This window comes from Rhipicephalus sanguineus, chromosome 1 (assembly GCF_013339695.2).
Source record: "Rhipicephalus sanguineus isolate Rsan-2018 chromosome 1, BIME_Rsan_1.4, whole genome shotgun sequence".
In the NCBI taxonomy this organism is placed as follows: Eukaryota; Metazoa; Arthropoda; class Arachnida; order Ixodida; family Ixodidae; genus Rhipicephalus; species Rhipicephalus sanguineus.
The window spans coordinates 246,968,940-246,981,174 of record NC_051176.1 but is presented as its reverse complement, the minus strand read 5'-3'; the positions used below and the strand labels follow the sequence as shown (position 1 = coordinate 246,981,174).

General features: G+C 48.0%; 2 protein-coding genes and 1 long non-coding RNA gene across 3 annotated transcripts in view; 1 reads left to right on the top strand and 2 right to left on the bottom strand.

Annotated features, from left to right (window-relative positions):
* The window catches only part of LOC125756359 (uncharacterized), a 277,981-nt gene that overhangs the window by 46,842 nt on the left and 218,904 nt on the right, over nt 1-12,235 (top strand). The window lies entirely within an intron of this gene.
* LOC119376275 (mitochondrial import inner membrane translocase subunit Tim21) overlaps nt 1-12,235 on the bottom strand; it is a 115,137-nt gene that overhangs the window by 73,725 nt on the left and 29,177 nt on the right. The gene's annotated exons all lie outside the window — the stretch shown is intronic.
* LOC119376262 (BTB/POZ domain-containing protein Tiwaz) overlaps nt 10,297-12,235 on the bottom strand; it is a 127,800-nt gene continuing 125,861 nt past the window's right edge. Inside the window, exon 4 of the mRNA XM_037646170.2 lies at nt 10,297-11,555. Coding sequence (XP_037502098.1) covers nt 10,820-11,555 — 736 coding nt within the window. The 3' untranslated portion in view covers nt 10,297-10,819. The remainder of the gene's footprint in view (nt 11,556-12,235) is intronic.

The following is a 12,235-nucleotide window of genomic DNA, read 5'->3' as shown; positions in this document are numbered from 1 at the left end:
GTACAATCACGACAGATTTTGATAAAGTTACCATGTCCGAACTATCCCACGTGATTAAGCAGTTACCCTTTTCAGCTCCAGGCCCCGATGGAGTTACAGTGCAAATGATCCAAATTTTATTCAAGTTATCTCCTAGTGAAATTCTTAATGTTATTAATTATTCTTTAAATTATGCCTGGATCCCTTATGATTGGAAATTAGCGAAGATAATTCCGATACCTAAGAAACAGGGATCAGGTTTAAACATAGAAAATATTAGACCAATATCATTGACTTCAAACATGGTCAAACTCATAGAGAGGGTCCTGCATGGCAGAATAACTATTTGGATGGAAAATAAGTCAATAATAAAACCTCAGCAAATTGGCTTTAGATCCGATTGTTCAATCTGGTGTGCACATGCAGACTTAGAGAGCCGTATACAACTTGCTCGAAAACGAAGACAATATGCAGCACTAGTGACACTCGACATTGCTAAAGCATACGACTGCGTTGAGCATTCCATTTTACTTAACAGACTACAGGTCTTAAATTTTCCACAATATATGACGGCGTGGGTAGGAGAATTTTTAAAATCACGGGAATTTTATTGTGTCAAGGATGGGTGCTCTTCATCTAAATACAAACAGAGTCGCGGAGTTCCCCAAGGAGCGGTTCTGTCTCCACTTTTATTTAATATACTAATGAGTTCAATTCCAACCTGTCAGAATATCTTTGTCTATGTGTATGCAGACGATATAGCATTTTTTGCAGCCGACAGTGATATTTATGTACTACAGCAAAAATTGCAAATCTACATGAACATGTTGGAAATATGGCTTCGGTCGATATCAATGGCATTAAATGTAAACAAGAGTGCTCTCCTGGTGTTTCCTATAGCAGGTTCGATTCCACTCTCTATTGCATATAAACAGGAACCTATACCGCAAGTAGACTCTCTAAAATATTTGGGTGTTTTATACAATGAAAAACTTAACTGGAGTCCACATATCGAGTACATTGCAGCTAAGGCGCAACGGGCTTTGGGCTTATTGCGCAGAATGAGCAATCGCAAATTTGGTGTACGTAGGGACACAATGATAATGGTATATAAGATGTATATGCGTCCAATATTAGAATTTGGATGTGTGTTGTTCTCGGGTGGACCAGCTTACAAAATTAAGCCGTTGATTATCTTGGAGCGGGAAGCTCTGCGCTTGTGTATGGGGCTCCTAGGTTTGCAGCAGTTACTGTCATGTATCAGGAAGCGCGTCTGCCTTCATTGCTCTGTCGATTCCGTGTTTTAACAGTACAGACATTTCTAAAATTTTATAGCTTGCCGGTAAGAAGAGCGGAATATGTTTTTATCAGTGACCCAGATTCCTTCTTTCTCGCTCATTGGCCACGATATCACACACCACAGATAATCTACGTACAAAAGAAACTGGAAATTATAAATGTCAACATCAGAGAGATAATTGTAACCAATAGCTCAAATCAGGTTCTTATGATAGATTACGAAGAGATTTTTCCTCCAAAATCTAAATTTCAATCCCAAAAATTCTTAGAGAACAGGTTAGAGGATTTTCTGATACATGCACAAACACGAAACGTAATAGCCACTGATGCTTCCGTGAACGAAGAACGGGCAGGCGTAGGAATTGTCTCCCAGTCGCTGGGCTGGTCATTCGCTGTGAGGTTACCCGATTTTACTCCGGTTTTCGAAGCTGAACTCATGGCCGTCATCATGGCACTGCGAAAACTCCCGTCAGACGAGATCAGGGCGATAATAATAACTGATTCGCTCTCCGTATGCACAGCACTTACAGCTTCACATAACTCTCGTGCCCTCAAGACATTTCGATCTTTAGTTCCGTCTCAGCTGAAGCACCTAAAACTAGTGTGGGTCCCAGGTCACTGTGGCTTAAAATTAAATGAAATGGCTGATGCTTTAGCGCGCGCATCGCTAGATCTCCCAATAATCCAGGTTCTTCCAGTGGTAGAATATTTCACCGCAATCATATACAGAAAATTGGCAATTCACACTGATAGGATGGAAACAATAACAACGTGGACGGAATACAAACATCTCAACTTCCCATGGAAGTCTCATTGGAGCCAATCTAGACAATCTGAAGTTACGATCACCAGATTTCGATGCCGTGTCCCCCCATTAAATCTATACTTACACAGAGCTGGTCTGACGATATCGCCCCTATGTCAATTCTGCGGAGAATTAGAAAATATTGCACATTTCTTTTTGTCATGCCGCAGATATTCAATTATTAGATCTCGACTGCTCATTACTCCGCTGTTAAAAATAGGCTTAAACTTAACTGAAGAAATTATACTAAGCTTTGGAGCCTCAGGGTTGGGATACTGCCATAGGGATGCCTTCAATGCCGTGTGTAATTTCATGCAAACCACTAAACGTGTACCATTTTAATCTTCCTTCAAAAACGCTCTTTATTAAAATGCGGTTCAATATATCTAATCTCACCAAATTGTTCTGATCAGGGTAATACGGCTGTCTGAAATACGAGCGCAATAGCATAATTTTTGAAGTATTAATTTGATGTCTTATTTATTATTACCATTTCTACTCTTAATTTTTTTTTAACCATTTTACATTCTTCGAATAACATTTTAAGCTTCAACTACATATTCTTGGCCCATCCCCCAGAGTGGGTACGTGCCATAGAAAAGAAGGCAAAACAAAACAAGCCTCCTGTGAAATAGAGGCCAGACAGGACGACCCGGGGACCTAAGCCAAGCTCTTAAAAAATACCCTGGGCCGGCGCCAGGGGGGCTGTTCCCCCCCATGAGGCAGTTCGGGGGGGGGGGGGGGGCGAGCCCCCCAGCCCCGCCGTACTCTCAGCCTATGCCTGTGCGTTCGTTTCGTGCGTCCTCCTTTTTGTTTGAGCAGCGCGCTTTAAGTGTCGAGCTGTGAACGTTGTTAGTTCCCGCTCGTCTGCGTGTATTCTTCTCGTGCGTCCTTTTGGTCGCGGGCAGCGTCGCGCTGCCCGTTTCGGGCTGCTTGCCGTCCTTCATGTGACATTAAAATTTATTGCTATCGCTGCGGAGACAAGCGACCGCAGTTCTAAGAAACAAAGAGCTGTAGTTCTAAATGAACGTTAACAGCAGACCCATGGTTGTTGGAACAGCGTCAGTAGCCGCCATACGCAAGATAACCAACTGAACTACTTTTTTGTTGAGATTTCCCACAACGGTGGTTTCAACACGGCGCTGGGCCTACATAGCAGACGAAAGCGCGCGAATCCCCGCTCTGACGTCATGCAGGCGCCGTTCGCAGCACCGCCATTGGTCGCACACCAGGCCATCTCGCCCGAACTTGAGCTTGGGTTCCCTATATGAGGTTGACACTCACACTCAGAACTACTCTACAGGGATGACGTAGACTTTGATGACGCACTTGTGGGGCAAGAAAGGCGCTATACGTGTTACCATACTCGCGTTCGGTCATGCGAAATCGATGCGTAAGCAATTCGTAAATTCGTATTAGACATCGATCGCGCCATGAAGTTGCCCACCAGTCGGTCAACGTGCGTGCTCCCCTGGGCTCGCACGTAATCGTCCGCATTTCATTCGATCCGATAGTACGTGGCTCGTGTCTTAAATTTATGCGCACGACTCCTCTTTCTGACACTCGTGACCGCCTCTTCGTCTACGGACGTGTGCCGCCGCCAGGGGAATCATCACGCAGCCGACGTGCACGAGGCGCTCCCCCATGCCTCGCGGCGGCACCGTGCCGCTGATTGAGGCTCGCGCCCGCCCTCGGGTGACGCCCGGGGTCATCCGGGAGGGCTGCTGCCGAGACCCTGAGTGTTAATTAGGCGTCGGCCGCTTTTGCCCAGCCGCCCGCGGGCCCAGACGGGAAACGCCGCTGGGCGCTCGCTCGGCCACGGCGTCTGCGTTGCTGCGCGGCAGGGTGCCGGTCGCGCAGCAACACCGTCGGGCCCCGAGCCCTCCAGCAAAGCGGCGAAGACTCTCCCAACACGGCCCACGGCGTTTCCGCAATACGGTCCTAAGTAATCGGAGGCGTGGGCAACTTTGCCACTTGTTCATATAACCTCCGCGGAGAAGAGAATCTTCCTCCACGCGGCGTGCGTGCGGCGTTCCAGGAAGGCCTCGGGACACCTTCGAGTTGGGGCTCGTTGCTTCCGCTCGCGTTTCCGCTTCACTGCTGGCAGCCACGTAGCGATTAAAGACGCGTTGTACCAGCGTAGACAGTGCCGCGCTCAACTCGACTCTCGCAACACCGCTATACTCTTGCGCGTCTACGGAAGTTCGTCACACTTAATAATACATTTGTGCAGCAGGATTCGCCTAGCTCATTGCAAGTTTAATGTCATTAAACTCGCGCTTGTCGACCAACGATTCATAATGAGGCACGAGGAACTCGTGCAGTGAACTATAACTGGCGTCATCGATATCGTCCTGCGTACTTTCTTTACTATCAATTGAGGCTCGGGTCAGCAACAAACACGAGTATACTATAGTGTAGTGCAACATATCTTCCCGTTGCTCGCCGCGGTAGGCCATTGCCTATATACAGATGTACTGCTGCCCTTTAAGGTCTCCTTGCGGGTTCGATCCCTGCAGTGGCGGCCGCTGCGTTCGGATGGGGCGAAATATAAAAGAAAAAGAAATAAAGAAGATAAGAAAAAAAAGGAAGCAAGCGATAAATAGAAAGAGGGAGAAAGAAAGGGAGAAGTAGGAAGCAAAAAAGAAATAAATCTAAATAAAGAGATTAAAAAAAGACAGAAAAAACGGAAAAGAGAAAAAGAAAGAAAGAGAAAATCGAAGATGTACAGAGAAGGCTGCCCAGCTCCGCACTTCCTTCAGGCTTGGCACCACTAGTGCGACGCTGCCTTGATTTTTTTTCTCTTGGGGTCAGGGCATATTTACAAGATTCCAAAGGAGGTTATCGCGACACCCAAGAAGCTCTTGGTTGTCACCGCACACCTGCACCCCTGAAAAGAAGGGAGGAGTCGCCACAGGGGCATACCGGAGCATGCTGCGACAGCGAAGAGCACATTTTCCCTCCTTTTTTCAAACATGACCGAGTGGCGTCGTTGGATGGCTGAGTTTGAATTAATGGCAAGATGGTGGCAGTGGGACCGCCGCTAGTCACGTGACTGAAAATTACGTAATGTCACGCAACATCACGTAACAACCAGTCACGTGACTAAAATAACTTAAAGGGACACTAAAGGCAAATAACAATTTATGTCAGAGTGAAAGCCCAATGTATGACAACTTCTAAAACGGCAATATTATCAACAGCAGTGCCCTACTTACCGAGAAATTAGCTAAATGTATCACATGATGAGCGCCACGAGTGGGACATTTTCGAAGTGATCCCGATGACGTATGGAAGTCGGCCTACAATAAATCACTAGTAACTAAATAATAATAATATCTGGCAGGGGCGTAGCCAAGGGGGGGGGGTTGGGGGGGTTCAAACCCCCCCCCCCCCCGACATTTTTCAGTTTTGCTTGCGTATATAGGCACGCACACATACAAACGCACGCATGAACATACATAAAGTATGGTTGAACCCCCCCCCCCCCCCCCCGAAAAAAATTTCTGGCTACGCCCCTGATATCTGGGGTTTAACGTCCCAAAACCACCATATAATTATGAGAGACGCCGTAGTGGAGGGCTCCGGAAATTTCGTCCACCTGGGGTTCTTTAAGGTGCACCTAAATCTAAGTACACGGGCCTCGAACATTTTCGCCTCCATCGAAAATGCAGCCGCCGCGGCCGGGATTCGATCCCGCGACCTTCGGGTCAGCAGTCGAGTGCCATAACCACAATCACTATATAGTAATCAAACTAGCAGCAGTAAAAAAAGAACATTCCGAGCATCAAAAGACGTAATAAAATGCTGTTTGTTCGTTTCCGCTTGATTCATGGAAAACAAAACCTCCGTGGCGTTGCCATGGGGAACGGCGCGCGTGGTTCAAAGGTTCCGTTTTCGCCGAACTGTGCCTCGCCCGTCTCAGTGGTAGTTTCGGGATCGCGTACTGCCGTGCGTGTTTTGCGCGCTCGTGAAAGTCGCTCTGACAGAAAGTTCGACAAAATGCCGCATGCGTGTGATATTGCCGGATGCCCGAATGGTGCACAACGCCAGTGCTGCAGCAAGGAAACCGGTGTGTCTTTTCACTGGGTGCCGCGGAATGAACCCTTACGCTCGAAGTGGCTTAGTGTCATGCCATTGCGCCAGTGTGCTAAACAGTCTGCGTGTGTGCTCGCTGCACTTGTACTGAGGATTACGAGACCAACCGCAACTTGGTGACGGCTTTCAATGTGCCCATCCGAGCAAGTCTTTGCCGCAGCGCCGTTGTTGCTACTGTGGGTCCCGCTACTTCCGCTCGGCTGCTACTAGTGTCGGCGGCCGCGCAGTAAAAGCGGGCAACGTTGGGCACGGCAGCAGTGACGTATGAGAGTCGTATTTTCAGGCGGGAGATTTGAAGCGCGCTAACGCGATGCGGACCACTAAAAACGTGATTTTATTTCAAAATAAGCACTTCCTTGGCACAAAAGCAGCGCTACGAGGTTTCTGGACCGCTATTTCAGCAATCAACGTCGACTTAATATTTGCCTTTAGTGTCCCTTTAAGACCACGTACCAACTAGTCACGTGAAATGTTCCCGCCAAAATCACGTAACACGTGCGTAGTGTGGGGAACCAACCGAAACAGGAGAAGAATAGCCAATCTCAGCCATATTTAGTACTACTGGCAAAAACTTAGCATCTCTAGCAAAAACTTGGCATTACTAGCAATAGCTGGGGATGGGCGAAGCATGTAGGGAAGGGTGTTTCAATTCCACTAACGTGAAACCTGGGTAGGGGGCGAAACATGCAGTGTGCGCCGATATTTCCCACAGCAAAATCTTTACTGCTCTGCTCGCCACCGGTCCGACCGGTCCACTAATGCACCATCACTTTGCAGATGTGGTTCAAGAAGTGGTGTTTCAAATAGATGACTTTACCGTAGAGATCCACGTTTGTGTCGTTGGTTTTAGATAAGAAACTTGAGCGGCTTGGTAAATTTCGTCGGGGATTCTGACACCGCTGCTAAGCCAAACATAATGTTTTAGGCAGTAACGACGAGCCTTTAACTCATAATATGCATAGTATGGACCGGTGGCGAGTAGTGGTATTTAGCCAATTTTGGTGGCACCCGTTTATGATGGACCGTGACGACGACATGGCAAGCCGACAAGGCGAGACCCTAAGGTGCTTCGCCCCTAAAACTGCTCGGGCGGATGCTTCTATTTACGTATACACGCGTTTTTAAAAACCCCAGATGGCACAAATTAACCCGGGGTCCCGCACTACGGCTTGTCTCATAATAAGATAGTGGTTTTGGCACGTAAGAATGCACAACTTAATGTCTCCTAGAAACTTTCTAGACGGGGGGGGGGGGGGGGCGAATAAAGAACATTCTCATTGAATATATCTCATAAACGGTTACCATGTTTTTGGAATGTATCCAGGAGCGCTCTTGTGTGGTGTGCATATGTAGCTTGTTTGGATGCAGTGAGAATACGAAGCTATCGCCAGGTTCGGCGCACAGTCTAACACACGCAAAAAATTAATGCAGCGTATTACCAATTTTATGATAAACCCGAAAGCGCCGGCCACCACACTACGTGCACGTGCTCGCAATACTTCCATCATCTATACAGGTTGATTTTGCGGGCGTTGTTTCGTGCGAAGAAAGCTTTGTCATATACCGATTGAAATTCTCGATGCACGTGCATGGTGTTCCAGCGATGGCGACTTCCAAGAGGAATTGAACACAAAGCCATAATTACTTCTGGTCATAAATTTACAGCAGTCGCAAGCACCAACAAAACTCGTGCGATCAAGAAATATTTTCATGAATTAGTTTTCATATACATTTGCCCTATTGCGCGTACTGCAATTGCGTACCTGAGACCTGTTATAAAGTTACGAATCCCGAGATTAAATCCGTCACCAAACTTCCGGCGAAACAAGTTGGTATTCCAGTTATGTATTTTACCTTGAAGCGTACTACGTCCACTAAACTATCCCTGATGTAATCCGTAGCAGATTTTGTGTGCGAATATTCCAAACCGGTTCGATATTTCTGCTAAGTATGTATACACACACCTATATACACCTCAATTCCGCGATAGAGAAGCGTGCCATAATTAGCGAGAAGTAGTTGCGTATTTAACTTGCAGGCGTTTATTCCGCAAATTTCTGCTTTTTGCCATATAGAAGAGAATCAAAGCAACTATCCAGAATCATGATTAAGATCACTTATTTTCAACTACTGCAGACAGTCCTCGCGGACACTCGCGATCTCAAAGCGCACACGTGAAACTCAATCATCGACAGCTTTATGTTGTTGCTAAATTAATTGTATTGGTGCTACCTAAACCATTGGGACCTATTCTTTACCATATACCCAAGCGCACTATTTCAAATCAATAATTGACTCTACTGCTGAGAAAAACACCTGTGTGCTGCCCTGTTGCTTGAAAAGTGCATGATAGCATTATACGACTTCGCTCCGCGCGAGCATCGGGCACTGTATTGCATGTCAATGAATTCCAGGTATCTACGGTTCAGACGCAAATGAACACCCGGATGAGGCAAAGGTGACACGCGACAATGACACAAAAGTATCTATTCCATTTTCTCGACCAGACACTGATGGACACGATGGGCGGTGCGGAGTCACCATCGAAGCCGTCTTCACGTACCCGACCCACGCATGAAAGTGGAGCTACAACCAGAGTCCTTCAATACTCTGCTACAACCCACCGTCAAAATGAGTAACGCAATGCTGCTTCACAGATTACGGTTAGGGGTGGCGATCACCATACGCTATACCTACATATGATCGGTCGTGCACAGTCCAGACTGGTCCAGACTGCGAGGCTCACGACGTACGCTCGAGTACAGAACATGTGTTGCGAGCCTCCCCTTTGGGCAAGACTGGCAAACCTTTTGTCGGAGCTCAGAAATCACTTAGCCCAAAAAAGTTTTCTTGGGATCTTAATTGGCCGGACGCTGCAGGCTCGTCGTCGGCGTGATGTTGTAAAGGGCATCGCGTCAAATTCCCGCACGAGAGTGATCCATATAGAATTGGGACTTTGAAGCATCTTTGGCGGTAATGTTCATTTGAACCACCCGTTTCGTGCTCACCCGCTGAAGCCTTTCTATGCTTATGCCAATCCTCCTACCCAAACGTTGAGTCGGCGGTTAGAAATACGATTCAGGCCGGCCTTTCGGCTTCTCCATCATAATATTGCTGTCATATTCTTTTACTCTTGCACCCGCCTTTAAAGAAATCATACATCTTACTCACCCCAATTATCACCTGTCGACCCTGCCAGCACAGGGACTGCGGGTTTAGTGACGTCACAGCTAATGGCGAGCTAACACTGGCTGGCAAAAATGCGGTAAGGAAAGGCCGGACGATATCCTGTTCCCTTGTTCCACATGAGTCGCAGCACCGGCCAACGATGGCCGCTCCATTCAAGCACCATTTTCGGTCCAGTCTACTGCATAATAAGCTGGCCGACGGTTGACACTAGATTGCTGCAGATTTTCAAGAGTACTTCTTGTTGGACACATCGTAAAAAGGGGAAACGAACTTATCAGCTGGTGGTAGATAGTGAAACTTTGACGCATCAGCCAGATTCTTCAACAACCGCACATCATTTCTGGCGACAAATCAGGGTAAAATGTTAGCTAATCAAAAGTTATATTTGTAAACATTATATGGCACATGCCTTAACCGCAGAATTGAAGATCAGTAATCCAGTAACACATAGCAGAAATGTTTGCTTAGCACCAGTTTCAACAAAAAAACAAAAGCAAAAAAAAAACATAACCTGGGGCGAGAGGTATTGCTGTTCCAGCAATCGCTTAGAAATGGAAAATCATTAACTGGAAGAACGATACATTTTCAAGTTTATTTCCACTCCACAGAAGCACTATATAACCTGGCACATGACATGAGATAATGTACGTAGTTTTATAGTGCAGAAGTCCTTCGAACAGCGGTCATTTACAATGTTTTCTTGAGCTTCAGTTTGCACCTGACCTCGGTATGTTTAGAGGCTCCCATTCTGTCGACTTTTTTACCCTTGAGATCTACAGAAACAGCTCATTCTAAGGGTTTGACTAAGCGGAGCACAAAGCCACAATACTGGCTTTGTACTGCGTCACACGTCATATATGTAATAATGGTGCCATGTGAAGAATATAACTGCTTGTGTTTTTTGAAACCAAGGCCGTTCTTACATCTTTCACGACTACCGCCATTTTATTTATGTACATAAATGCAATGAGTACATGCTTAATAGCAGGTGAATATGTACCTGATTAGGTGCCCTACCCGTGGCACTCGCCGGGAGGCACACCTCCGATGCATACCACTTGCGAATCCAGGTGATGCGGTCTGAGATCTTTATTGCAGAGTGGCCCGCCATATGACAGTGAAGATACACAGGCTTGTGTTCCGGTGATGAAGCATGTATTACAGAGTGCCCACGCCCCGGGCCCGCGGAGTGAGGCCAGGGGCGCGCAGTGGTGCGTATACGTGTGTGTGTGTGTGTGTGTGTGTGTGTGTGTGTGTGTGTGTGTGTGTGTGTGTGTGTGTGTGTGTGTGTGTGTGTGTAAATGTGGCACAGAGAGGCTGTATCGCACCGCTCCCACGAGAACCCCTTTGCTTTTTTTTCAGGCGCGGGTAGAAGGTACAAGCCACCCGAGCAGTTCACTAGGCCGGGGCGCCGGCCGGCGGCAGCGTCCCCGTTCTCTCGCGCACTCGTCAGGCGGGCAGGTTCTTGCGCACAAAGAGGTACTCGCTGAACTGCTGTCCCTCGACACCGCCGCCGTTGGAGGCCATCACGCGGAAGCCGGCGTTCAGCAGCCTCGTGATGGTCTGCAGCGAGTTGAGCTTGCAGTAGCCGTTGAGCGGGAACCGGATCACGTGCTTGGTGTCCTGGTTCCAGGCGACTCCGCTGCGCACGTCCATCAGGGCCTGCGAGATCTCGGGGAATACGTGATCGACGAGCGACCGCTCGCCGCTGATCACGATGCGCTCGCCCATCTCGGGGCTGATGTTGAGCGCCAGGCACTGGAAGGCCGAGTCGTGGAAGCGCTCGGCGTCGGGTTCCGAGGGCGCCACCAGGCCGTCGCAATGGTTCGTCTGGTCGGGTCGCCTAGGCTGCGCCGACGCCGGGCTGAGCTGCGACGGCGACGTGCTCGTCGTGCTGGCGACGGCGCCGCCTGGCGGGTGCTGCTGGGCGGCACGCCGCTGCCGCTGGGCGCGCAGCGCCTCCAGCTGCCGCGTCAGCGCCGGGATGTCGTAGTAACGTGCCTCCTCGTACAGCAGCTCGAGCTCGGCGAAGTTGTCCGGCACGGCTAGCGTGTTGGTACGCAGGAAGTTGAGCACGTGCCGGAACATCTTGCCGTCCCGGTCGATGAAGTAGTGCTGCTTCAGGCTGTCCAACACGATCGGGATGCTGCCGTTGAACATGCGCGCCAGCCGCGACTCCGGGTGCCTGCACACGCAAGAGACATCGTTCCAGACTCTGCTATTACACATCTCCTTCCCCGAAGGAGTTAAAAACGGCTACACCGATTGAATGCAACGAAGGACTCGCAGTTTTAACTTCTCTTCAAACATATTCTAGGACAGATTTCGTAGAACGCTAGATTTCTATCATCTAACCTAGCTCATTGACACAAATCTAGAATGCAGACACATTCTCCTATAGAGTATACAGGGTGTCCCAGCTATCACGCAGCACGATTTAAAAAAAGAGGAACGGCGTTACGCGAATCAAACCTACAGCATATTGTTCCTAGTACACTAGAGTAGCCACTGCTGTTTTTTTCGTTAATGAGGTTTAATTAATTAGTCATAATTATATTTCTAACTTGACAAGTACTCGCCTAATTGTAAAAATGTCAATGAGGGCCATGTAGGCATGTTCAAATGGCATCTAACTGCGCTACTTTCAACAACGTGCTAATTGCGCGCTCATTTTTTCCGCCTGATCAAGAAAGCCCGCGAAATATGAAAAGTGACACGTGACTAGAGTGATGCAGATGTTGATGTTGATGCAGATGTTGTGACTAGAGTGATGCAGAAAGAAAAAAAAAACGTATCGCCCTATCTGCCACTCCCCGGCCTAGAAACGCACCGCTTGGTTTTACAGAGTCAGGCCGTAATCGGAAC